The following is a 27,401-nucleotide window of genomic DNA, read 5'->3' on the forward strand; positions in this document are numbered from 1 at the left end:
TCTCAGGCTAACTAAAATCTTTATCCTGGGTTCCCCCAAGATAGAGTCTGATATAAAGGCTTCTGTATGGAGAGTTTATTCAGGATGTAGCCCCAAGGAGCAGGAGGGAAGGACAGGCAAGGAGCAGGAGCCAGGAGGAGGTGGGCCAAGGGTAGACCCGATGTGGGTGATTCATGACTCCTTGGGATCGTCGGAGACGCCTTAGGAAATATATCTGGGAAGCAATCCCTCTGAGGAATAAAGGGGGAAATATCTGATCATCAGCTCTGGGTCCCATTGGTCAAGGATTGCCTCGCAAGCATTAACATTCCACACTTCCAGGTTACACGGGGTGAGTACTGGGCCTGACAGGTAACCTGTCCCTGGCAGCACAGGGAGAGGTGGAGCGTTGTCAACTCTCACCTGAGACCACCTAGCGCTAGTTGGTATAAAAGGTCAGTTCTGGGACTCCACTGGTGGAATTCTCCTGCTTGTGCAGGAGACACCGGTTCGATCCTTGGTCCGGCAAGATTCCACGTGCCTAGGAGCAACTAAGCCCGTGCATCTCAGCTACTGAAGCCAGCGCACCTTGTGCTCTGTGACAAGAGAAGCCACCGCAGTGAGAAGCCTGCACGCTACAAATAGAGTAGCCCCTGCTCGCTGCAGCTAGAGAAAGTCATGTGCAGCAATTAAGACCCAGCACAGCCAAAAATTAACTACGTATTTTAAAAAAGGGTGAACTCTGTGTAACCGAAGCGGTACACACGTGTCTGATACACTCTATAGATATTTTAACATGTCCCTGTCCACCCCCATGGCCCTCTCTTGACCTCACGCAACGGACATCTTTCATGCTTGCCTGCCCAGCATCCATTTCTAACCTGGTTGTTACACCCCTCTTTGGGCATTAGGAAACCAAGCTTCCCTCACTTTCAGTCCCTGTGGTTGGGTGAGACTGACTTCTCCTCCCTCCCCAAGCCCTCAACTCCAAGAGTTGGCCAAGTCCCATATCCGGCCAATCAGCTAATCTGTTCCACCCGTCCACTAGAATGACTGGTTCTGGAAGGGTCCCTGGATCCGACTGGTGCAAGATCTTCATTTCTTCATTTGGATATCTCCACAGCCATATATTAATACTAGGAAAGGTGATTCCATTCCAAGTTCCTGGCGTGGGACGTGATGAGCTTGTACCAGCCAGCACCCACAGTCTACTGGATGTAGATGCTAATTTCAGAGTGTGCTTGTGACCTAAGTGGCCCAGCCAGGCTGGATCTCAGGACTCTGGCTTGGAATGCAGAAACAGATGAGTCCTTTTGGATGGGAAGTGAATAAGAAGGCCCAGGACCTCCCTGGCAGTCCAGTGTTTGGGACTCTGTGCTTCCACTGCAGGAGTCATGGGTTCAATCCTTAGGAGGGGAACTAAGATCCCACAAGCCACGTGGTTTTGCTGATTAAAAAATAAAAAAGGACTGTGATGATGACTGCTAGAGATCTTCCTAGGGTGCAAAGGTGAACCCATATCAGAAAAAGTCCTCACAGTACATGGCAGAGCAAAGGGACAGACAGACAGACAGAACTGGTCCCTGAGAATGAGGACGTGGGTGAGTTGTGGAATCACCCGAACCTGAAAATCAGCCCTCCTTCTGGGATTCCAGTTATAGGAACTACTCCCTCCTCTTCACTGTTCAAGTCAGGTTAAGGTGAATGTTCTGTTACCTGCAGCTGAACACAATCCTGAGACTCGGTGGTGCTGGTGGTTTAGTCACTTCAGTCGTGTCCAACTCTTTTCGACCCCCTGGACTGTAGCCAACCAGGCCCTTCTGTCTGTGAGATTGCCCAGGCAACAACCCTGGAGTGAATTGCCATTTCCATCTCCAGGGGATCTTCCCAACCCAGGGATCAAACCTGTATCTCCTACATTGCAGGCAGATTCTTTACTGACTGAGCCAGCTGGGAAGCACTCAACCGAGACCCAGACTCAGGCATGAAAGAGAACTGTCAGTTCTTGAAACCGTAAAGTCCCAGGGTGGAGACACCCTGAACAAGTGGAGACTTCACACCTGTCATCTTGTTTGACCATCATATTTCATCCTGGTAACTATCACCAGGATCCCCACTGAATAAATTAAAAAAAAAGAAGACTCAAGTGAAAGCACTAACTTAAAGCAGTGGGTTTTTAGTGGGAGCAGTTTTGCCCCCCAGGGGACACTTAATGACTGGAGACTTTTTAGTTGCCACAGCTGGGGGCAGGGGGAGGTGTGCACTGGCATCTAGTGGGCAGAGGCCAGGAATGCCATGCCACAGCCTGCAACGCACACAACAGTCCGCAATAAAGAGGTCCCTGGGCCAAAATGTCAATAGGGCTGAGGGTGAGAAATCCTGCTTGATTAACGGAGGGCCACCTAGGTGCTAGACTCAGAATCATATCTAAGGGGCTACACCAAATGCAGCTGGGCCCACCGTGGACGTGCAGTGCAGCCCAGCCCTTGAGCCTGTCAGGTTTGCCACAGGGAAGACCCAGGAGATTGAGGGGCCTGAGAGCCAGCGGTGAGCGGAGCCCAGCCACTTCCAAGGGCACCGTGAGCTTGTACCAGCTTCACCCTCGTTCAGATGCGTTCCAGCGTGAGCCCCTTGCAGATTCCTGCATAATTTCTTGGCCCTGGTGGCCTGTGCTTCAGGGAACCTGGGGAGGTCTGTGGCTCCATGCCCAGGGTCCCAACTCCATTTCTACCTGTTTGTCTGGCATTTGCTGTACAAAATTGGAAATTAATAATTCATCTCACAGGATGAATGATTCAACAGAGGGGACAAAGGGTTGCCGGCAATGGTTGGCATCACAGAAACAGACTGTATTGCCTTCAAAAGGGAGAAGGAAAAGGAGATTCTACAGCCAGGCTGGTGTCTGGACCCAAGTGACTCTGATGCTAGACAACTGAAACGAACTCTCCTTGAGGGTGTGTGGAGGTGATGAGGACACTGAGGCTCCCAGAAGGGAGTTTGGGATCCTATCCTTCTCCCTCCATCACTTCCAGCCTCTTAAACCTTTATGGTTCATTACAGCCCAGCATCATTGGCACCTATTCCAGGAAGCCTTCCATGATACCCTCAACCAACTGAAGCAAAAATGCATTTCTCTCCGACCGCATGTGTTAGTTACTTAGCCTTGACCTCTACTAACCTCACAGCCTCGCCCTGAGCCGTATTTCTGCTGCCAGAGATTCTAGAGCTGTGGAATGGGTTTTCTAGTGTGAAGGGAAAAGGAGGTTCAAGAGAGCTAGTGTGACTGACTCTTAGTATTTGAGGATTGTGCTCATTTGAGGTTCAGATAAAACCTGGCAGCCCTTCTACTGAAAAAAAAACTCCCCAATGTATCTGCAGACATTTCAGGGGGTGCAGAGGTCCTGGAGCCCCTTTACTGACTCAGGTTTAGAATTCCTGCCTCACAAGGAGCCTTCCCTGCAGGAGGGGCTACAGTTGTCCAGAGTGTGCAACAGAGCGGAGTCCCCCAGCCTTGCAGTGCCTTGAAATGGCCATGTCCCACGTGCCAAGGTATTTGAAGAGAGTGAATAATCAACAAGGAGCTGTTAGATGCTTGCGTGTGACACTGGGCAAGTCATTGCCCATCTCTGGGCCACAGTTTGCTTACTTGGAATTAGAAGAGTCGGTCTAGATTATCTTGGCTCTTTGATTTAATCATTTACCAAACAAATATTTATTACGTGCTATTAGGTGCAAGGTACCTAGCTGAGAACTGGGAATAAGGTTAGCGAACAAACAGATGAGGTTCCTAACTTGTCAAGACACATAGTCTAATAAGGAGGCAGTCACTGATTAAATGATCACACAAAAAATAAAAGGTGATGAGTTGTGATCAGTGCTACACAGGGAAGTGCAGGGAGCTAGGTATGAGTGTGTATGTTGGGGGAATGATTAGAACTTGGAGAAAGAAGAGATAAAGACTTCACCTTGATGAGGAGAACATCGGGGGTAGTTCAGGCTGAGGAAGCAGCATGGATAGGGCCCTGAAGTGTGAGGTGGCCGGGGCACTTAAGAAGTTAGGTCAGGTGCTCACTTCGGCAGCACATATACTAAAATTGAAACCATACAGAGAAAGTTAGCCTGGCCCCTGTGCAGGGATGACATGCAAATTCATGAAGTGCTCCATATTTTTGACATATATACACTATTGATGGGCTTCGCAGGTGGCTGAGTGGTAAAGAATTCTCCTGCCATTGCAAGAGACTCAGGAGACGAGGGTTCAATCCCTGGGTTGGGAAGATTCCCCTGGAGGAGGAAATGGCAACCCACTCCAGTATTCTTGCCTGGGAAATCTCATGAACAGAGGAGTCCATGGGGTGGCAGGCCCTGGGATGGCAGAGTCGGACATGACTGAGCACGCAGGCACGTACACTGTTGATACTCTGTATAAAATGGATAACTAATTGAGAACCTGCTGTATAGCTCACACAGCTGTGCCGAACAATGCTCTGTGGTGACCTAAGTGGGAAAGAAATCCAAAAAGGAGTCATATATATATATATCTGACTTACTTTGCTATATGGTAGAAATTAACATAATATCATAAAGCAACTATATGCCAATAAAAATTTGAAAAAAAAAAGAAATTAGAAGCTCAGAATGGCTTCATTCTGGAGTCTGCTGAGGACTATGCCACCCAGGGAGTAGACATCCAGGAACATGAGAAGACAGGGTCCCTCTCTTTTCATGATAGCCAAGGCATATCTTCCAGTAACTTCTTTTGGTGATCTCCCAAGGAAAGCTAAAGAGCTGGCACTATTCCACTGCATTGAAACTTCAGGTTTATTGGTTAAAAACATCAAGTACTAAACTTTCCCATCAGCAGAGTAACTGAAGGTGTCTTTTGAAAATCCTTCGTTTCATATCTTACATTAAAAGTATGAGGTGCTACCAAATAAAAAAAGTTTAATTTTATTTATTTACTTTTTGGCCATGCCATGGCATACACGTCATGAAGCCAACCCGTGCCCTTGCAGTGGAAGCATGGAGTCCTAACCATTGGACTGCCAGAGAACTCCCCCAAAACGTTTAATCTTAAAGTGAAGCAAAACTCCCCCGGTCCAGCCCTCGCTGCAATTTAAACTATGTCCCAGCCCTGGAGGAATTATTTCTACCTCCTGGTTCTGTGGCTCTGTGGCCCCACACTGATGATTACCGAAAGCCTGGATGTACCAATTGCCACTTAGATGGGTGGTCTGAGAGCAGTGTCGCCGAGCTGCACGGGGCAGACAGAGCTACCCTTTCATCTCCCTGGGTGGAGCTTTAGGCTGGAGCCAGCACGGAGGCTTCAGTTCAGGGGCCCCTTCTGCCCCCCCTCCAGCTGCCGGACATCTCTGGGCCTCAATTGCCTTATCCGCCAAAGGAGAGGTTGGGACTACATGTTTGATAAGGTTCTTTTCTTTGACTCGGGGGTTCTCTGCCCTCTTCTTTCTAAAAGGCATGAACCCGGACATTTTCAAAATCTTTCCAACAACTATTCATAGGCCAGTGACAGAAGGCGAGATAACCACCACTATCTATAAATTATAATGAGTGGATAATTAGCTGCCTTCAAATTAAGCCTCCCTTCTTGGAAGCCAGGAGGCTTAGTTTTTCAAGTTGTTTATCATTATCGTCCTTTAATGCTGTTTTCTCACCACAACCCAGAGGGAAAGGGAAGAATGACAAGCAGATGTTTTGTTATTAGGGGCCCTGGGGGATGATCTGATACTTCCACTGCAGTGATCATTCTCCAGATTCCTCTTGAGTCAGCAGAAGCTTTGATGAACTCGACAGAGGGCAGGGGGATTGGACAGACACGGCCTATAGAGAGAAAGCCTGGCTTAACAGAAAGCTGCTGAGGACAGCAGTTCCTGGTCGGCGACAGTGTGGATTATGAAATTCGTATTTTTATGTAACACTTTGCAAAGAGATTTCATTGCCATTGTTTCATTTTCTCATGAGGATTCTTTGTCACTGCCTGAGTTCAAACCACTATCATCTTCCACACAAGTCTCTCTCATTGCACAGTCTCCCTAGCTGTTACAGGTTGCCTGTAAAAACAGCCATCAAAAATCCATAGAAAGTAGATTAATGGTTGCCTGTGGTGGTGCAGTGGTAAAGAAACAGCTTGCCAATGCAGGAGACTTGGGTTCGATCCCTGGGTGGGGAAGATTCGACTGGAGAAAGAAATGGCAACCCACTCCAGTATTCTCGCCTGGGAAATCCCATGGACACAGGAGCATGGCAGGCTACAGTCCATAGGGTCACAAAGAGTTGCACACGACTTAGTCACTAAACAACAACAGTGGATGGAGAGGAGGGCTAGTTCTTCTCACCCTTGAATCAAAGTTGGCCTTGCAACTTGCTTTAACGAATGCAATGTGGAAGAAGTGATGTTGTATCAGACCCTATATATGACTGAAGTCATGGTATGCAACTTCTAAGGCTAGACCACAGAGGCATAGGTGCTTCTGCTTTGATCTCTTGGATTATTTCTTCTGAAGGAAGCCAGGGACCACGTTTCAGGGATGTTCAAGCAGCCCTCTGGAGAGCAACCGTGGCCTCTTGCCAGCAGTCGGTACCCACTTGCCAGCCATATGAGTGGATCACCTGGAAGTGGATTCTCCAGCTCTGATCAAGGCTTCAGGGGAGTGCAGTCCAGCTGACATCTGATTGCATCTTTGTGAGAGACCCTGAGCCAGATCCACCCAGCTGAGTCACTTTGGAATCCTTAACCCGCAGAAACCATGTCAGATAATAAATACTTATTACTGCTCTAAGCCACTGAGTTTTGGGGCAATTCGTTACACAATAGTAGATAACTAATACAGTGGTTCACCCTTCAAATCTTGGTAAAGAGTCAGTCCTACTCCATGCGGACTGAACTGGGAAGGATGGTTCTCTAGTGAAATGGAGTAGGACTCTATGGTCCTTCTCCCCTATCCTCACCCTGCCTTTTGTCTGTAGAAAACTTTAGCCACAGAATGTTCAATGAGAGATGAGAAGGATAACGATCAAAGGAGACCAAATAATGACAGTTTAGTCAGTAAGCATAGTCAAGGACCTCTAATTCCTTCTCAAGGGCTATAGATAATATTCTGAGTCTCATCCTAGGAGCTATCTTATAGATACGTGATGACCAGACTGTAGCCAACAATAAGCTGCCACAATTCTGAGAACTGGCCTCAAGGAAATGGGAACAAACTGACCATGGAACTGCAGATTAACTGTACCTCAAATAATCAAGATGACGCTAGTCAGACCACTGATGACCAAATTCAGGATGACTGTCAGAGCTGACAGTGCTGTTTCTGCATCTAACCCCGGCCCCCTCTTGTAAAACCTCTTGCCCCCTAATAGTCAGTGGGGGAGTCGGCCTTTGGACAGGTATCTGTCCCCTCCCCACCCTGCTGCCTCATTTTTGTTGTTGTAGTCACTAAGTGGTGTCTGACTCTTTTGCAACCCCATGGACTGTAGCCCACCAGGGTCCTCTGTCTGTGGGATTTCCCAGGCAAGAATACTGGAGTGGGTTGCCATTTCTTTCTCCAAGGGATCTTCCCCACCCAGGGATCGAATCCATGTCTCCCGCACTGGCAGGTGGATTCTTTACTGCTGAGCCACCAGGGAAGCCCACCCACTCCGCCCCAATGCTGGCATCCAAAATAAAGCAAACTTTATTTTGCTTTATTTTTCCTTTCCACCAACCTGGCCTCTCTATTGGCCTTTGAGCAGTGAGTAGCCAGACCCCACTTTTGGTTACGTGAGGAGCGGTCAAGCTGCTGTTAGTGGGAAAACAGAGGAAATGAACATTATGCAGGCCACACAACAGCTCACCTCAACAATGGTTCTCTGCAAACACAAGCCGGTTGGAGGGTTGAAGCACAAAGGCAATACTGATTCATTTTAGGTGACTCAGAGCATCTGGGCCGGGTGGGACTCAGACCCAGATATTCCAGTGCTGATTTTCTAGCTCCAACTACTGATGCTATTTCTCTTTATTTATTCCTAGACTTGACTGATTCTGAGCACCACAGACACTCGCCTCCATTGCCAACCCAAATAATTGCCACTAAATTAAGTTAGTTGTGGTTGTGTTTCTTTTAATATAGAAAACAGAGGCCCCCTCAATTCCTCCATACTTGTGTGTAACTGATACATAGTTTGAGGCTTCTCCTGTTAACGTGGCTTTTTAATTCCATTCCATTTGGACATATGACAGCTCAGACAAGGATGTCTCCTTTGGAAGCTCACATTTCTCATTAATCTCTTCTGGAAAATGAGAGAAAACAAAGACGAAATAAATATAAGGGTTAACATTCCAATGGAAGGGCTTCCCTGGTGGTCTACTGGTTAAGAATCTGCTTGCCAGTGCAGGAGACACGGGTTGGATCCCTGGTCTGGGAAGATTCCACGGAGCAACTAAGCTCATGCGCCATAGCTATTGAGCCTGTGCGCCCTGGAGCCCTTGCTCTGCAACAAGAGAAGCCAACCACGATGAGAAGCCTGAGCACCGCAAAAAAGAGTAGCCCTCACATGCTGCAACAAGGACCCAGCACAGCCAAAAACAAAGAAATTATTTTGTGAAAACCACACCAATGGATAGGGAGCCTCCTTCTTTCCTTCCTCCCTCTGTTCCTCATTTTCTTTCTTCCTTCCTTTCTCTCCGCTAACATTTTTTGAGCACCTACTATCTGCTTGGTATTGCCTGTACTATCTCATTTTTTGAGCACCTACTATCTGCTTGGTATTGCCTGTACTATCTCATTTAGCCTCCAAATAATAAAGTGGGTATCAATGATCCCCTTTTGACACATGAGGAAACTGAGACATGTTCAGAGAATTCGGGTGTCTTGTTGGAACTTCTTGTCTTTTTATAGGTTACGCTGTGCTGTGCTCAGTCGTGTCTGACTCTGTGACCCCCTGGACGGTAGCCGCCAGGCTCCTCTGTCCACGGGGATTCTCCAGGCAAGAATACTGGAGTGGGTTGCCATGCCCTCCTCCAGGGGATCTTCCCGACACAGGTCTCCCGCATTGCAGGCGGATTCTTTACTGACTGAGCCGCCGGGGAAGCCCAAGAATAATGGGGTGTGTAGTCTATCCCTTCTCCAGAGGATCTTGTCCACCCAGGAATCGAACCTGGGTCTCCTGCATTGCAGGCAGATTCTTTACCAGCTACGCTACGAGGGAAGCCCATAGTCAAATCAGTTAGCTTTAAAACTTCAGTGACAGGCCTAGGCGGCTGGACCCGCCCGGGAGGCCCGGGCGTGCGAAGCGGGGCAGGGAGGTTGGCGGGTGTGGGGTGTAGCGAGTGGCGTAGGGGACAGGGTCGCCCCCGGGTCCACGATGCAGCCCCCGGATGAGGCCGCAGTATTTTCCTTATATGATCGGGCCCCATGGCTGGCGGCGCCGCTGGCCCGGAGCCTGAGAGGATTATGAAAACGTGTCAGGCGAAATGGGGCCACGGACCCGGGGTCTGGGAGGTTTAGGGGGAGGCAGTTAGGCTAAAGGTTTGGGTGAGGTTAGGGTGGCCCCTGCCGCTCTGCGAGCCCTGGTCGATGATGACGTGACCACTGCGCAATCTGAGTTCTGGGAACTAGGTGATGGAGCGTGTTCTGAGAACGGACTGAGACCGGGCGAAAGAAAAAAAAAACAAAAACTTCAGTGACATTAATACCATTGGAAATAATGAAACCAATCCATACATTTCTGCCAGAAGTCCTACTTTAAGCTTTCTTTCTCCATACCAAAGACTGCCACATGTGTTCTTAGAATCAACCACCAAGATACAAATTAAATTTCCTGTGTGATGCCATCAAATGGGTGTGATGCCAGAGGGAAAAAAAATAGAGTGACCAGGACGTTTTTTTCTGTCCCTTCTAGATCACTGGATGACAAGTTCATCTGAAAAAAATGATGTCAATAAAAGAATGCGTACCCTATCCTGACACAGTTTATAGCATTTAGCTGCAGAATTCCTCCTGGACTTGAGGAACCCAGGTAGCAGACGTGGTTTTTCCAAGAGGTGGAACCACACCTGCTCTCCGCCCACCTCCCACCATCTCTGCTAAAGCAGCAAGGGTGCTAGGAGCGGAGAGAAAGTGTGGGTACAGCCACTCCTGTACCTAAAGGGGGCGGAGTCTTGGGTTGGGGGCGTGGCCCCGGCCCGGCTCTCGGCGGCAGTTGGCTCCGGGGGCGGGGTCAGCCGGGCCTTCCTGTCTGCGCCGGCGGAATAGCTGTTCGACCCCGGAAGTGCCTGCGCTCAGGGAGCTGTCACCGTGGACCGCGGCGGCGGTACATCGCTGGCATCGGAGCCGCCAAGGTGAGTGCGTGGCTGATCCCTGCGAATGTGGGGCATCGGACCTGGGAGGGGCTGCAGCCGTGCCTCCCGCGGCCTCGGGCCTCCCGCCTCGATGGCAGGGCCAAGACTTAGGCTGCCCCAGGGGCCATGCGTCGCCCCGTTCCTCCTACCTCTCCACCCCGACCCCGGAGTCAGGACGCCAGAGCTTAGAGTCTCAGCGTTCGAGGATCGGCCCCAGAGTGACCTTGGCCTTGGGCGAGACGCGGTCCTCCTACCCTCACCTCGAGCTTCAGTTTCCTCACGGTTCATTCATTCGTTCAACAAGTGTCATGTCTAGTGCCTCCTACGTGGGCACAGATCTAGGCACTGGGGATATAAACAGAGCAACAGAGGAAATTCCTGCCCTCACAGAGCTTACAGTCTAGTGGGCGGAGACAGTCGACGACAAAGAAATGCACTAGGTAATTAAAGATATGACTGCAACCAGAGGAGTGAATACTTTAGATAGGGCAATCTGGTATGATCTCTGAGGAGGGTGATATTGAAGTGAGACCAGAAGGGTTAAGACAGAGAAACTGAGACAGGAGTAATCTTGGGGACGCTCCCAGGCCTTCTTGCACTTACTCCAAGCTCCCCTTCAAAAGAAAGCCCTTTCCTAAATTTTTAACTTCTGCTGCCCTGCTTGACACAGAGGATCCACTGTAGGATGGGGCACAGATATCGTCATGATCATTGACCTTGTCATTTTTAGAGTCCAGTTATTGCCTGTTAATTTCTACTCATACTGTAGATGAAAACTCAAATATTCCTTGACATCCTCTTTCTGTCCAGTCAGTTCTCTTTGTTAAATGCTGTCATAGCCTCATGGGCCTTGCCTGCAAAGCTTTCTCACAGTATCGAATTTTCCTTGTTCCTGTGGCTGTTTGGTTCATATCTGTCTTGTTAACCATCAAGATCGTAAACTATGTGAAGGGCAGAATCGGGTCTGTTATTTGCCCACCTTAGGATTCTCCAGGCTTCAGTGCCTGGCACATAGTAGGTACTCATAGTAGGTACTATTTGAAGGGACAAGTAAGGTTATTAACAGTTTTTGCTCTCCAGTTCATAGAAGGTCTCTCTTGCCACCAGGTTATTACCTTCTCATTCTGATTATGTCTCTCCTCTCCTTACATGACTCCTCACTCTCTTCAGATGAAAAGCCAAAATCTTTAGCACAGCATTTGAGGCTCTTTTTAAAGTGGCTCCATCTTTTCTATCCAACCTCTTCTCTCCACTTCTTGTGTTTTCAGCCACACCAAATGTCTCCCTCATCCTTCAAAGCCGCAGGCTCTGAGCCTTTGCTCATGCTTGCTCTTTGCTTAGAATGTCCTTCCTTTCCATCTTTTCCTCCTGTCCTTCAACAGCCAGGTTGTAGGTCACCTTCGCTGTGACATTCTTCCTTTCTCTGCTGTGCTCGTTTTGGAAATTTCCAGTTACAGCTCTAACTACATGGATTAATAGTCATTTACATGCCCAGGTCCCAGAAGGTATTCAGTAAGTATTTGCTGAGTAATTGAGGAAGCCCAAAGTGCTAGGTTTATCATTGGGACTTGAATAATAATAACAAGTAAACTTTACTGGGGGCCTCCTTGGTGGCTCAGTGGTAAAGAACCCGCCTGCCAATATAGAAGACATGGGTTCGAACCCTGGGTTGGGAAGATCCCCTGGAGAAGGGGATGGCAACCCACCAGTATTCTTGCCTGGGAAATCCCATGGACAGAGGAGCCTGGCAGACTACGGTCCACGGGGTCACAAGAGTCAGACATGACTTAGCGACTAAACAACAACAAACTTTACTGAGTGCTTATTATGTGCCAAGTACTGTGCTGATCACTTAATATTGGTTACTTCTCACAATATTGGTTAATTCTCACCTCAACCCTGAGAGATTATGAGATTATGTACTGTTCTCATCCCAATTTTACAGATGAGGAGATCAGAGCTTAAAGAAGTTAAGGAACTGTTCACGTCTTAGCATGGGTAGGATGGAACCAAGATTTGAACCCAGGCTGTGGAACTATAAACTTCTCTTTTGACCATCATACCAGCCTGAGTCTAAACTGCCCTTATAGGCTCTGGCCTGTAGGAGTGGATTTCTTCTAAAAGCAGGTTGCTGTCTTACCTGTCTAGACCTGGACTCTGGGAACTAGAATTTTAAGGATGGAGAGCTGCCTCCTCCTTATGACTCTTTCTCCATCCTAAGTCCCCACACTGGACACTCCCACTCCTGTCTTTGGAAGGTGAGCATGGAAAGGACTGGGCCTGGGCTTCATTTAGACTTCTGTGCTGGTGAGCTAACCACTGATGTTTCCAACTATCCTCCCAGCATCTCTCAGGGGTTAGGAAAGAAGTATTTTTAGCATACTCAGCACCAGAGACCCAGGTGCCAAGGCACAAGAGCTGGGCTTCAGTTACAACTTGGCTACTCAGGTATTTGCCTGAGTAAATCAGGGCCCCTCTTTGGACATCTGAGCATAATAATCCTTGTCATCTTAACTGGGTTATTGTGAAAGGCTAGTAAGATAGTAGCTCAATTAGAAATCGTATATTGACTCAATGGACATGAGTTTGAGCAAACTCTGGCAGATAGTGAAGGACAGGAAAGTCTAGTATGCTGCAGTCGATGGGGTCACAAAGAGTCAGACATGACTGGGTGACTGAACAGCAACAACAAATGTACAGCAGATGGTGTTATCTACATTTTGCAGAGGTGAAAGATGACAGCTCAGTCACGGGAACCATGTGTTTGATCCACTATCCACCAAGATCCTAGTGCTAGCATGAGCCTCGGGGACTAAGCAGACTGGTTCCTTCTCTTCACATCCCATGTGAAGATGGGTATCTTCACAGTCTTTAAAGCAGCCCCTGAACCAAGATCCCTTCTGCACCAAGCTGCTTCCCACCTCTTTACCTTCGCTCCTACTGTTTCCTCCACCTGGAACACCCTTCTTCCCAGTCTCCACTTTTAAGACTCAACTCAGGCTCTCCTGAGCCTTTAGGCGCTCCTCTAGAAACGCTCTTCCTACAGCCACAAGCCCCAGCCCCCAGCTCAACTGCCCTAGACTCAGCACAGCAAATGGTTAAGAGCCAGCCTGCTTCACCAGCCACTAACTCTGAGACCTAGGGGAAGTTTTTTTATCTTCTCTGAGCCTCTGTTTCCTCATTGGTAAAGTGTTAGTTGCTTAATCATGTCTGACTCTTTGCAATCCCATGGAGTATAACCCTCCAGGCTCCTCTGTCCATGGGATTCTCCAGGCAAGAATACTGGAGTGAGTTGCCATTCTCTTCTCCAGGGCATCTTCTCAACCCAGGGACCGAACCAGGGTCTCCTGCACTGCAGGCAGATTCTTTACCATCTGAAGGTAATGAGATTAATAGTACCAACCCTGGACTTGTCACAAGCATTAATACATGTGAAGCCAGTTAAGGTGTCTAAAGCGAGTTCATGCTGAGAAAATCGCTCAGAAGAGCACCAGCACCTGAGTAGTGTGTTTCTGCTGCTATTATTGTCATCGTTATTGGATCGGAAGCTCCCACAGAGCAGAGACCAGGCCTGATCAGTCTGTCTTCTTAACACCAGGGCCTGGCCTGATACCTGTGAGCCGGGATCGCAGTGGCTCATGGCTGACTGTGTCCCTCAGCTCCTCAGGGGCACTCAGGACGTGACGGTTTCCTCATCCTACCCTTCCTACGTCTTCATGTCGTCACTGAGACATACCAGCCTCTTGTGGCATGTCTTGGCCTGAGTCACTTCTGTTCCATGATTCAGCCAACGTGCACGTCCTTCCTGTGGAGCAGGCCAAGTGGCATTGAGAAATGAGTGTTGGACCGGAAGACAGGGGACCTGGGGTCTGCCACTCACTGGCTCTGAGGCCAGTTTGGGCCTCTCTAGAGAGGAGGTCGCTCTGGCAGGTTTCCGTGAATTCACTGTGAAAACCTTCTGGTCCTTCTGTTTATCCATATCCTTCTTCCCTGAAGCCTAGAAAGTTTGTAAAATCTTAACACCCTCTGCAAGGGAGGAAAGTCCCACGGCATCAACCCCCCCAAATCTGGTTAAAATGGTAAGAAAAGTGTCATCGTATTCAGTTGTTCAGCAAATATTTCATGAAAACCACCTCTGGACCAGGCCCGTGCTGGTCACAGGAAAGGTAGCAAGAGAAGGAAAACCCAGGCACTGGCTTCCCAGAGCTCACAGGCCAGGAGGGCACGGAGCTGGAGCCATGAGAAAGATAATCTAGTCACTTTGAACCAGAACTTCACGAATTGGGTGGGAATTGGAGAAGGAAATGGCAACCCACTCCAGTATTCTCGCCTGGAGAATCTGTAGACAGAGGAGCATGCTTACATGTCCAGAGGGCTACAGTCCATGGGGTCGCAAGAGTGGGACACGACTTAGTGACTAAACCACCACCATATCAGGTGTCACCTGGGGAGTGTTTTCCTCCTCAGCTGAGAACTGCCGCCTTAGGCAAAATAGCCACTGGTCTAGGTGAGTAGTTGTGGGAACTAGGCCTTTGAGGCCCATCAAGAGCCCCCTGAGGCCAGAGGTTGAAACTTCTGTCCTGGCTCTGGAATGAGCCCCAGAGCAGGCCCCTGCCCCCCGGAGCCTCTGTGTCTGCTCTCTTCTTCCCTTCCTTATTCCTTTCAGGAGGATCACGCAGCACAATGCCCGCTCTGCCCCTGGACCAACTCCAGATCACCCACAAGGACCTGAAGACAGGAAAGCTGAGGACTTCACCAGCGCTGGTGAGCCGGTGCCTTGTGGCCGTTCAGCCCAATATTATCGCACTTGCAATCTCAGAAGCAAAAAAGTAAATTCCTTCTTTGTCGGTTCTACAAATGACCTGAGGGCCACAGTCTACGTTTCAGGAGCCAGGATGCTATTAGGTCTTTCCAGGCCCCAGTGCAGGAGCTTTCTTTCCCAGCAGCAGCTTGAGTTTGAGTGGTATTTTCCATGTCACCACCCCATACCTTCCCTCCAAAGCATTTCATTTTGAATCAAAGTCTGATGACAGTTCTGACTCAGCCCTAGCTGGCCGGGCAGCAGGGCTGGCCCAAAGCCGGACCTGGGGATTGGACCCTGCAGGAGGCGCTCACTCAGATTTCAGATGGGCCTTTTTCAGAGCTGTCCCAGCTGCGGTCTACTTGATGGTGGGGGGCGGGGGTGGGGACACTAATAATGTCAGAGGTCAGGTCTGAACGGGGTAAGAAGCACTCCGTGCTGGGAGTGCAGGGCTGGTGAGACCTGGCAGGGCTGGTCTGAGACTGAGAGTGGAGGAGGCTGTGAGCATGCTGATGACTAGCTGCAGGAGAGATTAGAGCCGCGGAGAGGTGCCAGGCTGCTGGAGGAGACAGACTCGGGGACCAGAGTCCCCATCCCCACTTGCTGTTTTCCCAAGAACATTCGCTTACTTGAACAAGGTGGGAGGAAATATTTCCTGGGTACTTGAGTAAAGTCATGGGAAACAAGTGCTTGGCGTTTTATTTCCTGCTTTCTGGATGGCTTCCTATTGCTTCCTGACTGCTTTCTAATAATAGTGCTTAATATTTATAGAGCACTCACTCCGGGCCAAACCTTTCACCGGGATTATCTCATGGAAGCCAAACCACAGCCCTCCGAGGAGGCATTTTGGTCGTCCCCATTTTACAGATGAGGAAACTCAGAGTTCAAGGTCACAAGGCTAGAACCCTAGGGGAGTCAGAACGGGATCCCAGCTAAGCCGTCCCTGGAGTCTGTACTTTCTTCACCTTCCTGCTATATAGCCTCTTGTTTCTTTTTCGTAACTTTTTAAAAAAATCGAGGTAGCATTGATATCCAACATTATGTGTTTCAGGTGTATGACATAGTGATTCACAACTTTAAAGGTTATATTCCACCTATAATTATTACAAAATATTAGCCATGTTCCCTGAATATATCTTTGTATTCATAACTCTTTTAGGTAAGGAGGATATTGATTAGAAAATCAGGAACTGTTCTGTACAGTACATTAGCCATTCACCACATGTGGCTATGGAGCTCTTGAAATTGTGGGTGATTCAACCAAGCGACTAGATTTTTAATTTAGTTTTAGTTTGTTTAAGTTAAAATAGTCCCATGTGGTGAGAATCTGCTGTCTTGGCCAGCACGGGACAGGTCTGGAGCAGTTCTGTCTCTGCCGAGGTTCTGTTGGACAGCGCCCGTGGAGACTGGTTCCTTGGGCCCTTCCCTGTGTACTGAACACCAGGCTGTTAGACTGCGGGCCCTCTGGGAGCATGGACTGGTCCCTTCCCTTTACTCTGGTTTTCCAGTGCCAGGTGCATCATAGGTTCTCAGGAGACATCCAGTAAATGAGTCAAGGACCCTTGCCATGCTTTGGGACAGGCCCTGGAGCTACAGAGAGAAAAGACTGCCCTGGTGGGGCCCACAGACAGAGAGGAAGCAGACTGGTGGATTCTCTGCAGCATGCATGATCAGGATGTGATGGAAGGAAGTCCATGCTGCTGATCAAGACCAGGGAGGGGTGCACTGAGGTCTTGGGGTGGTGGGAGAGCTCACGCCACCAGGGACGCCTGCCTGTAGGAGGGAGATCCTGAACTGTGTGTGCAAGGATGAATAAGGACCAGCATGGCAGAGCAATGGGGGAAGGGCGGACCTGGCAGGAGGACCTGGGTACATCGTCCCAGAGTCCTGAGAGCCTGATTCCTACACCAGCCCCCAGGAGTGGAAGCGGTATCGCAGAGTTAAGGAGCCCGGCCTTATAAAGAAATCAAGTTTGGCACCCAAGTGGTTGAATGGGCTCTTGAGAAAGATAAGGATCATTTAAGGAGAGCATTTGGAGAACAGTACAGAATAGTTTCTTATCAAGATGAACAGGGCACAAGTTTGATGGGCAGGGCATGTTCAGGAAGCTTCATGGAGCAAGTGGGACCTAGGCCAGGCCTGAAGGGTGGGAGATACGGCGAGAGCCTGCAGCTCCTCCCCTGAAATCCTCCATGGCCCTTGCTCTTGGCTGTGGTGTCGGAGGTGCTTCAAAGACCTTGGCAGGACCTGGTCCTTCATTACCTCCATGCATTCCTCCGTTCAACCTGCAAGTGTGTATGGAGGGAGTGCTCGATGCCAGCCTGGCTCTAGGGGCTGGGACTGCTGTGTGAGCAAGACTCAGACCCCCTCCAGAGACCTACAGGGTAACGGGGAAGACAGAAGGCAGGCCGTCCCTTTCAATCTAACTTTATTGAGGTGTCACTGGAGGACAATAAACTGCATATATTTATGGTACACCATTTGGTTGGTTTTGACATCTGCAAACCCACATGAAACTGTTACCATGAGCAAGATAATGAACATTTCTGCCACTCCCGGAAGTGTCCTGGTGCCCCCCCCCAACCCCCTTCCTCTGTCCCCCTCCACCGCAACCACAGATCCGCAGGCACTTCTGATGTAGTTCAGCAAGTGCTGCAGTCAGGGAAGTATAGAATGCAGGTGGTGGGGGAGCCAGGGGGAGCCTCTCACCTAATCGGGGTGGGGCTTGGGAGACTTCCTGGAGGAAGTGAGGTCAGAGCTGGGGTCAGAAGGATGAGCAGTGAGACCAGGGTGTCCTGTGGTACCGTAGGTCACTTAGTAGGTGCGCAGTGTCGGCTTTGGTTCAAATCCTGCCTCAGTTGCTTCCTTAGCCCTGTGACCTTAGCAGAGTTCCTAAATCTCACCAAGTCTTGATTTCCTTCTCTGTAAAATGGGGAGAATACTCTCTCCCTCTGAGATAGTTGTTTTTAAGTTAAAAAGAAATGGGCTGTGGGACTGGCCTGCTCAGCAGCCCGCACAGGGCAGGTCCTCGGTGAGTGATGGCTTTTTTCTATCCTTCCAGCATCTCTCCCTCCAACTCCATCTCCCACTGCCCAGTGCAATCTGTGTCCCCATCCCCTGTTTTTTTTTTTAATGGCCCATCTTTATGCCTTCATAAATGGACTCTGTCTTCCGTCTAAACATTCTGCTCAACCTCCAAGGTCCAGTTCTGGATGCTGCCTGGCCTGGGAAGCGGCCCCTCGCCCCGCAGGCGCTCCCACAGCGCCTCTGCCAGGTCTGAGCGGTGTGTACTGTGCTCGTCTGATGACCTAGCCGTACATCATCCCCTCTGCAGAGTGGCCTCTGGGAGCACGCAGACCCCCTTCTCACGTGCGCCCCCACACCTGGCAGAGCAGGGCCCCAGTAGATGTTAGCGGGATGGATTGCAGGAAGGTCGAATCTCAGGGGCGTGTGCATGGGTGTGTCATTTGGGCAAGTGGGGGGCAGTGAGCAGCCTGGCCTGAGAAGTGACCTAAGTGAGAGGCGAGGCACCAATCGGTAGAGGAGGGGAACTTGGAAACCACAGAGATGAATTTAGGCCCTCGAGAGTAGTTTTGAACTTGTTTCAATCAGCAGGATTCCTTTTGTATAAATTGTGATTTAAATGGGCGGGGGACCCAGTGGAGGCCCTCAACCCCCAAGGAGCCCTGTGGAACTCAAAAACTCAGCAGTTTTTGGTCGGGAGGCTTAGGTGGTTCTCTAAGAAACTGACCCGTCAGCCGTGACTTCCCTGTCCCCTCTGGACTGACAGACCTGGAAGTGGGTGGACTGTGGTTGATAATAGCTGAGACAAAAACAGGCGGCCTCCTTCCTGTCACCACCTCCCCCGGAGAAAGCAGCCCTTATGTAGTCAGAGGAGAAAACTGAGCTCATCTTTTCTTTATGGCGAACAAAGTAAGATTTGTTCCCGGCAAGGTAAGGGTTAGAAGAGAGAACTTGGGAGGCTAAGCCGAGACCTGCAATTACTTGATTAGCATCTTTACCAAAAAATTACTGAGGTTTTTCTCTGATTATACAAAGGGAACAGCACAGTGCTATGTACAGTACGACATTGTTTGTGTCAGAAAGATGAAAATGGGCCCAAACAAATGCCTCGTGTAAACGCTTAGAAAAGGGCAGTGAGGATGCTCACGGGATGGGGAGGGGTTCCCTCTGGGTTGACGCTCAACCCGGGGTGATGGTCCCAGGCGACTTATCTTTCTGTACTGTTGTGAGTTTTTGAAAGAAAACACCCTCCTGCCTCACTTGTGTAATTTAAAAAAATAATACATGCTCTTTTTTAAATTGGAAAATATAGTCAAGTCCTAATCTTTTCTATTAGAGATAGCCACTGTTAGCTTTGAGGTTTCCCCCCTCCGCCAACACTTTTTTAAAAAATAAAATCTGTACCAGTGTGTGAATGTGTTAAATATGAGTACTTTTTTTTTTAAATCCCAAAAATGGTTATATAAAATAGAGGGGTTTGTGTCTTGCTTTTTCTTCCCTTAACCTTTCCCTGTGTCATTAAATATTCTCCAGAAAACATGGTATTCAATGCTCGCCTGGTGTTCCCTGACTGTGGCCAAGCCCCTCTCTGTCAGAGACACTCGGTTCTTTATGCCTGAGGGTCACCGGTTGGAACAGCCCAGGGTTGTTGCTGTGGGTTGGCAAAGGGGCCCTCGCTGAGTAACCTCTGCCACGTTAACACGTGGTTTTTGGATCCGTAGCACCCCGAGCAGAAGGCAGACCGGTATTTTGTGTTATACAAACCGCCCCCTAAAGACAACATTCCCGCCCTAGTGGAGGAGTACCTGGAACGCGCCACCTTCGTAGCCAATGACCTGGACTGGCTCCTGGCCCTGCCGCACGATAAATTCTGGTGCCAGGTAACGTTCTACCACCATTCCCGCTAAGACCAAGCACATGACATGCCATTGGTTGGGTGCTGTTGTTTTTCTCCCCAGGAGATGCTTTTTCTTCCTCTATTTCTTACACTGGATCCCTAAGAGCAAACTGTGGTTGGAGTTACTGTGTTCCGTATCACCATCTTAATGTTTACACAAACACCTTCCACCATGGCATTTTTAGAAACTCGTGTTTAGCCCTCGGCTCATTTATGCCGCTATGGTCCCTTGGGGTTGGTTGGGGTGTTTGCCCCAGGCCAGGACTGACGGTCTGTGAGCCCCGCACGGTCCACCCACAGGCCCTTGGGCCTCGGTGACGCACCCTGGCTGCTCCCCTGTCGCCTGGCTTAGGTCATCTTCGACGAGACCCTGCAGAAGTGCCTGGACTCCTACCTGCGCTATGTGCCCCGCAAGTTTGATGAGTGGGTGGCCCCGGCCCCCGAGGTCGTTGACATGCAGAGGCGCCTCCACCACAGCGTTTTTCTCACCTTCCTCCGTATGTCTACTCACAAGGAATCCAAAGTAAGCCCCGGATCCTGTGACAGGTCGCCCCCGCCACCTGACACCCCCGTGCCGGCCGCACCCCTGGGAATGCAGGCTCTGGAAGGATCGAGTTTCCTCTTTGTCTCCCCTCCGCTTTCATTCCCACCGTTGGGGAAGAAATCTGTGCCACCTCCCTTATCCTCTGAGCACCAGGTCACCCGTGTCACACCCAGTGTCTCCATCAGTGGGGAGCCCAGGGCCCTGTGCCAGGGAACGCGTGACTCTGCCTTTCCTTGTGCGTCAGAGGATGAAGCGTCGATTCTGATTTTTTTTTTAGAGGACCTTGGATGTGCTTTATAAAAGCCTTTACTCCCCCACCCCAGTTTTATTTTTGTTAATTTTATTTATTTATTTGGCCAAATCATGTGGCATGTGCAATCAGGTTGTTCCCCGACCAGGGGCTGAAACTTTGTTCCCTGCAGTGAAAGTATGGAGTCCTAACCACTGACTGGACTGCCAGGGAAGTCCTCCCCCCCAATTTTAAAAATAATAATGCTGCCCCTAAACAAACATAACAAAAATATTTTGCAGATAATGAAAGTCGCCCACAAAATTTCCTTCCCTCAAAATAACCACTGTTAAGGTGCCTGTTCCTTCAGGGAACTTTTTTCCTTTCAATGTGTTTGTGTCTCTGTGTGTGTGGTGCCCACATATTTATTTTAAAAATAGTATCTTTTCTGTTTTTTTAGCTTGTTAGCATGGAAACTGTTAAATATACACGAAAGTATCATGACTCCCACGTGCCCATTACCTGGCTTCAACAGTTAGCATCTTGCCTGTCTTGTTTTCTCTTCTCCACTGAGTTTTCTGTTTTTCTTGGAGTATCTTATTTTATTTTTGTCTTTTTCAAGCTGTGCTATGTGGAATGCAGTATCTTAGTTCCCTGACCAGGGATGGAACCTGAGCCCCCTCCTCTGGGAGCACAGAGTTTCAACCTCTGGACTACCAGGGAAGTCCAGTCTTGGAATATCTTAAAGCAGTCCCAGGCATCATGGTAGTTTACCTGTAAATAACTTTAGAATGAAGCCCCAGCTGATGGTTTCATAGGGAGCTTCTGCTTTGTTTTACATTAAGGTGAGTGACTGTTGCTCCAGGTCATCCATTCGGCTTGGGCACACCTTTGGTGTGGACAGAGCTTTTTCTGTTAGCCAGACCCCCCGCCGATGGAGCCGAAGGTTGTTTCCTGTGAGCTTGCTATTACCCTGCCACGCACGTGTTTGGGGAGGTCGCTCATCCTTTCTTTGTTGTTCCTTAGGATCACTTCATTTCGCCCTCTGCTTTCGGAGAAATCCTCTACAACAACTTCCTGTTCGACATCCCAAAGATCCTGGACCTCTGCGTGCTTTTTGGAAAAGGCAACTCCCCGCTGCTGCAAAAGATGATAGGTGAGTAAGATGTGGGGCCCAGGGCCTGGGGGGGACGCGGGTGGTACAGAGATGGGAGATGGCCCCCACGTGTCCACAGAGGGATCAGAGCAACAGCAGCGGGCGGTGCTTGGAAGTGACTTAGAAGATGTGTGTGTCAGCTCCGAAAGAAGTGACTCAGTGGCTGTAGGGGAGGGGAGACAGACAAGGGCAGAAGGGAGCTCCTCTAGGATCTCGGAGCCCCAGCGTCAGGCTGGGTGTCCCGGCCCAAGGAGGGGGGCGTTTGCTTCCGCGGCGACAGCTGACTGTTTGCCTGAGCGGGCGCTGGTGACTCCGCCGACGCCCCGCCTGTGTAATCTCAGGCGATCCTCACAGCCGCCCTGTGACATCAGCGGTGTCACCACCTCTATTTACGGTTAAGGAAACTGAGGTTCAATGTTAGGGACTTGCCTGCAGGGCCGTGACTGACGAGTGGCCAAGCTGGGGTTGACGTCACGTGGGCCTGAGGCTCACACTCTGGGCCTCGGTCACTCCCTGCCTCACGGGTGATGTGGCTGCCCCAGAAATGTTGAGATTTGCATTGCTTCTGAGAATAGGCAGGGGTCAGAGGGGACTCCCTGGGGTTGTGGAGGGAATGGACATCAGCAGTTGGAGCCCGTCAGGAGGCGGGGGGCTGGAAGGTTCATGCAGAAGCTTTGTTGGGAAGCTCCAGAGGGGACAGTGCCCCTGTGGGTTTGCCTTGGAAGAGGAGCTTGTGGCAACTGGCCCAGCTGGACACCCTGGACACTCCTCAGCCCTCCTCACCCTGAGACTGTAGGATATGGTCTTGCTAATGCCCAGTTACAGAGCTCAGTCACCCCTTGAAATGGTTTCCTTCCTTCCTTTCCCCTCCAACCCCAGTGATAAAGGTAATATAGGTTAATTCAGAAAATTTTGGAAGAGTATAAAGTATAAAGAAGCAGAAAAGCAATTACCAAATTCCTGCACCCCCACCCCCACCCCCAGAGACGATCATTTGGTTATTATTCCCTTCTAGTCTTTTCTCTGCATATTTTTGAAAAATTTATTTAGGGCCTAATACATATGAAATTTCACATCCAGCTTTTGCACTGGAACAACCTCTGGTTTCTCATTCAGGTCTAATCATTGGCCTGATCATCAGTTAATTTCTTGTATTTCCCCTAGGAAAAGACCCTTAATAATTATACTCTAGACTGAGAGGATGGGGTGAGTGCACAGAAGCAGCATGGTTAATTAGAGAAACAATTATCAGGCCAGTCTGGTTGGAGCAGAGCATTCTGGAAGGGAGCGTGGGGTCAGGGGAAGAAGCTGGGGTCAGACCAGGGAGGGGGGTAGGGCTCCGAGCCAGGGGCCTGGGGAGGGGTACATTGCTCGGTGGCTAAAAGGGAAGGCCCTGGAGTCGAACCGCCCAATCCACAGCTATATTCCGGGCTGTGTCCCTTTGACTCGGGCAGTTAGCCGCTTTAAGCCTGAGTCTTCTCATCTGAAGAAAGGGAAGACTGATGATCCATCCAGCCTGTAGAATGGTTGTGGGGAGTAAATATGAGGTGGGGCTCAGCCCAGAGCCCGGCACGTTGCAGACACTCGGTAAGTGGGAGCTTCTGGGCGCATGGAGCAGGGCGGGGAGCCACCTGCTGACACGTTCAATCTGGCAGCACGCGGTGGGGAGGGTGGTGACAGGAGGCCATGGAGGAGGCCGGGGCTTCAGTGTGGGCTGGAAGGTGAGAGCCTGCATGGAAAAGGACATCCGAGAGGAGAGTTGGCGAGGCTTCGTGAGGTCGGCTGGTGGGAGGAGTCTTAACCCCCCTGGAGAGCAGGAGGCGGGGTGGGGGGGGTGTGCTGTGAGTAGAGGCAAGGTCAGCGTTGGGTCTGTGGGCCGTCGACCGCCCTGAGGATCCACGAGAAGAGGGCGTCTGTCCGCAGACGGGCGAGGCTGGAGCGAGAGAGCTCTGCCTGCTGCCGGTGTTCCGAATCTTCTGGGTCACTTGATTCCTCTGAGAATCAGACAAAAGCTTGTCTCCAGGAAGACATACCCTCTCATAGATTTTGAGCTGTTTAAGAATGTTCTCATCCCCAGATTAAGAATCTGAAATCAGTTTACGAAAGGAAGCTCACGGAGGCTGGTTCACAGACAAGATGGCAGGATCAGGCATCAGGCGCCCCTTCTTATTGCCTGTGTGTCTGTCTGCCTGTCGGTCTGCAGGCCCCTTCTCCACACCCTCCAGCACTCACATTAGCTCTCTTCCCAACCCTTGACCAGAAGACAGGAGACACAGCGTGGGGCAGCCTCTGCTTTCTCTGCCACAGAAGCTCTTGAGCAAAGCAGATCAGCTGGAAGAAGAGGGTGGACAAAGGAGACAGGGGGTGGGGGGGTGGGGGTGTGGAGCACAGGAACTGGCCGACTGTCCTTTGGGCGGAAGCCCAGTCCTTGCCCTGTCCCCTCCTCCCACTTTTTTTTTTCAACCTCAAGGCTGGTGTTGTGAATCAGCGAGTGTAATTGTGAAAGCCAGGCCTTTCAGTTAGGCTGTCTCGGAGCTGCTTCGCCCGAGCCGGCGTCTGTGAGACCTTGACCCTGTGGAGGACAGACCTGGTCTCTTTGGCTGTACCTTGCATGCACCCTGGGTTTCTGAACTGCTTCAGTCTGGGGACGGGTGCCATCGTTTTGACTTTTTAATTATTTCTTTAGGAGATCAAAAGTCAGATCTTCCCTGTCACTGGGATCAGATAAAGGAGAAGAGGCTCCGAAGAGCCTGAGGGTAGACTGTGAAATGTGATCTATTTTGACGCTCATAGAGCATCCCTGTTACTCAGGCCTGAGCGTGAGGAGGATCCTGAGAGAGTGCCCTCCCCCATGCCTGGCACTCCAGGTGTGGTGGGGACCGCCGTGTGGCCCGGGGATTGTGGGAGGAGGCCTGCTCCTGACAACTGGGTCGGGAGACTGCCTGCAGAGGGTGATACCTGCCTTCTGGTGGACTCGGCGCTGGGGAGGTCACTGCAGGCAGAGGGAAGGGGCAGTTTCATTCTGTGAGGCAGAGGATGGGTGAGGGAAGAATGCAATTCGAGGGATGGGAGAGGGTGGCCGGAGATGCCAGCAGAAGCCAGATCTTGCAGGCCCTTCATGCCACAGTCAGGAGTTCGAACTTGACCTTGAGGATGTCGCTCGAGGGTTCAATGGGGAAGAGCAGAGGCTGTGGGGAGATAGCTCCATCACTCACTCCCCACTCATCAGGAGCAGGAGGTGGGCACAGATGGTCAGGGAGAACTTCCTTCACAGGCTGAGGGGTCAGCACCCATCTGGAGTGGGAGACGCCAAGCAAGCGCCTGCCGGTAACACTTTCTGGAATCCCAGGACCAAGTGGCCTCCAGGAAAGTGTTTAGAGAAAGTCCAGCCACCTAGTGACTCGCTTACTCACCCAGCCCCATCTGGCCTCTGATCTCATTCATTTTCAAGCCCTCCGGGATGGGGTGAGGGCTGCAGGGTTGTGTTGAAGGCAGCCAAGGACAGCCCTGCCCAAGGACAGAGGACACCTAGGACTCAGAGCGTCCTGACAGCCAGCCGGCCTTCGGTGCCAGGATCGCAGTGGGATGGGGAAGCCAGGCCCCTTTCTGAGGCGGTGCCACTTTGCACGGTCTTGCCCCTCGTGAGCGGTGATCCTCTCCCCTCCGGGCTCGGCGGCCGGAACACGTGGTTTCTGCCCCAGTGACCGTGTGCTCTAACCGCCACACTCACAGCAGCAGCGTTTGGAGCACAGTGGACACTCGGGGCTTCCCTGGTGGCTCAGTGGGAAAGAGTCTGGTGCAATGCAGGAGACAGGGGTTCGATCCCTGGGTCGGGAAGACCCCCTGGAGAAGGGAGTGGCAACCCACTCCAGTATTCTTGCCTGGGAAATCCCATGGACAGAGGAGCCTGCTGGGCTACAGTGCATGGGATCGCAAAGAGTCAGGCATGACCGAGCGACTCAACAGCAACGCACACTCGGGGAGGGGCTTCATTTTCTGGGAATAACTGCACATGTGTGGTCAACCTCCCCCCAGGTCCTTGGCCGGCCTCTCACCTTGGAGGAGGGCTGTGTATGGCCAGCAGGTTCAAAAGCAGAGGGTGAGAGAATTTCTAGAGGATTTCTCCAGAATCGGCCTGGCAGGACTCCTGGACTGTAGCACCCAGGTTTCTTGGGCAAAGAGATCACATCTCCTAATTTTCCTGGATGACTCACTCCCATTTACAAAGCCAATACTGTCGGTGCCCAAGTATGATCATTCCCTGGGGACGGCAGGGTGAGCTGGTTTGACTAGGGCGGGTAGGTCTTTTACGTAATTCGCTGGGGCAGAGGTGCTTAAAAGGTTAAATTGTACTGAGGCGAGGTCCCTCCCTCACCCTGGGGAAGTTTCTAGGCTGGGCCAGAGCTCTGTGCCAGCAGGGCCCGGGGCCAGGACTGTTCTGGTGCAAGCAAGCTCAGGAGAGGGGGAAAGGTCACAGAACATGCTGGCAGCCATGTGGAACTCGTCCTCCATCCTGTCCACCCCCACCGTCTTTCCCCAATTCCTACCTTTCTCTGTTTTCAGGAAACATATTTATCCAGCAGCCAAGTTACTATAATGACCTGGACGAAACCATGCCCACCATCCTTCAGGTACCAGCTCTTCACTCTGCCCTGGGGAGGGTGGGGGGGATGCGAGCAGGGCAGACCCCTTCTCCGACCTGGTGATGTTGCTCTACTTTCCTGCAAGAGTCTGGGAGAAATCCCCCCACCCCAGACACACTCCCAGACCATCTCTGTGTTCTACCCCTCACTTCACTCCTTCGGATTTGTCCTTTCCCTTCTCGAACAGGACTGAAATCTAAGGGCCATCCAGCACTCCTACGGAAGGAGCTTGGGGTGCATTCTGTATTGTCTGTCAACAGCCATCTGCCCCTGAAGATACCCCTGTACGTTTCTCAAATCCGAGCTTTAAAGCCTCATGGAATCATTTTTATGAAATAATGCTCATTGTAGAAACTTTGGGAAATTATAAAAAATAAATAAATAGAAGAAGAAGATTAATCTTCCTCTGTAATCCTGCTGCCAGGAGATAAGCGCTGTTCACAGTACCTTCTAGAATTTTACTGCTAGTGTACTTAAATGTGGTGCACAGCTGCTAAGTCATGTCCGACTCTGCAACACCATGGACTGTAGCCCACCAGACTCAGACTCTGTCCGTGGGATTTCCTAGCCAAGAATACTGGAGTGGGTTGCCATTTCATTCTCCAACTTAAATGTGGTGCAATCCATTAAATACATGACTTTACAGTGGGCTCTGTTTTCCCCCTCACTGCTGATTTGTCTTTTACTTCAATACAGTTCCCATAAATTGCCATCCACAGGGCATCCAAAAATACATGTTGCTGACTGTATCTCTTAAATGTCCATCCCCATAACACTTGTCCAGTCGAT

General features: G+C 50.4%; 1 protein-coding gene and 3 non-coding genes across 16 annotated transcripts in view; all 4 read left to right on the forward strand.

Annotated features, from left to right (window-relative positions):
• Window positions 1–4,043: 4,043 nt before the first annotated feature.
• LOC145528020 (U6 spliceosomal RNA) lies at window positions 4,044–4,150 on the forward strand. The gene has a single exon (XR_014070099.1). It is a non-coding gene; the product is annotated as a U6 spliceosomal RNA (small nuclear RNA).
• A 5,178-nt stretch (window positions 4,151–9,328) lies between these two features.
• Window positions 9,329–9,471, forward strand: LOC145528078 (small Cajal body-specific RNA 17). Its single transcript, XR_014070149.1, has one exon.
• Window positions 9,472–9,548: 77 nt separating this feature from the next.
• LOC145528065 (small Cajal body-specific RNA 18) lies at window positions 9,549–9,631 on the forward strand. The gene has a single exon (XR_014070137.1).
• Window positions 9,632–10,238: 607 nt separating this feature from the next.
• ASCC2 (activating signal cointegrator 1 complex subunit 2) overlaps window positions 10,239–27,401 on the forward strand; it is a 35,501-nt gene continuing 18,338 nt past the window's right edge. For 4 of the 13 annotated variants that reach the window (XR_014069004.1, XM_081542665.1, XM_081542664.1 and 1 more), the window contains exons 1-6: window positions 10,239–10,318; window positions 14,985–15,082; window positions 19,865–20,023; window positions 20,393–20,563; window positions 21,840–21,969; window positions 26,533–26,600. Coding sequence is in view for 12 of the 13 variants with exons in the window: in XM_081542665.1 (XP_081398791.1) it covers window positions 15,002–15,082; window positions 19,865–20,023; window positions 20,393–20,563; window positions 21,840–21,969; window positions 26,533–26,600 (609 nt within the window). In the remaining variant the exon portion in view is untranslated. The remainder of the gene's footprint in view (window positions 10,319–14,984; window positions 15,083–19,864; window positions 20,024–20,392; window positions 20,564–21,839; window positions 21,970–26,532; window positions 26,601–27,401) is intronic. The other 9 variants (XM_081542669.1, XM_081542671.1, XM_081542673.1 and 6 more) reach the window with 5 other exon arrangements.

Source organism: Giraffa tippelskirchi, chromosome 11 (genome assembly GCF_054371585.1).
Source record: "Giraffa tippelskirchi isolate mGirTip1 chromosome 11, T2T-mGirTip1v1.2.pri, whole genome shotgun sequence".
In the NCBI taxonomy this organism is placed as follows: Eukaryota; Metazoa; Chordata; class Mammalia; order Artiodactyla; family Giraffidae; genus Giraffa; species Giraffa tippelskirchi.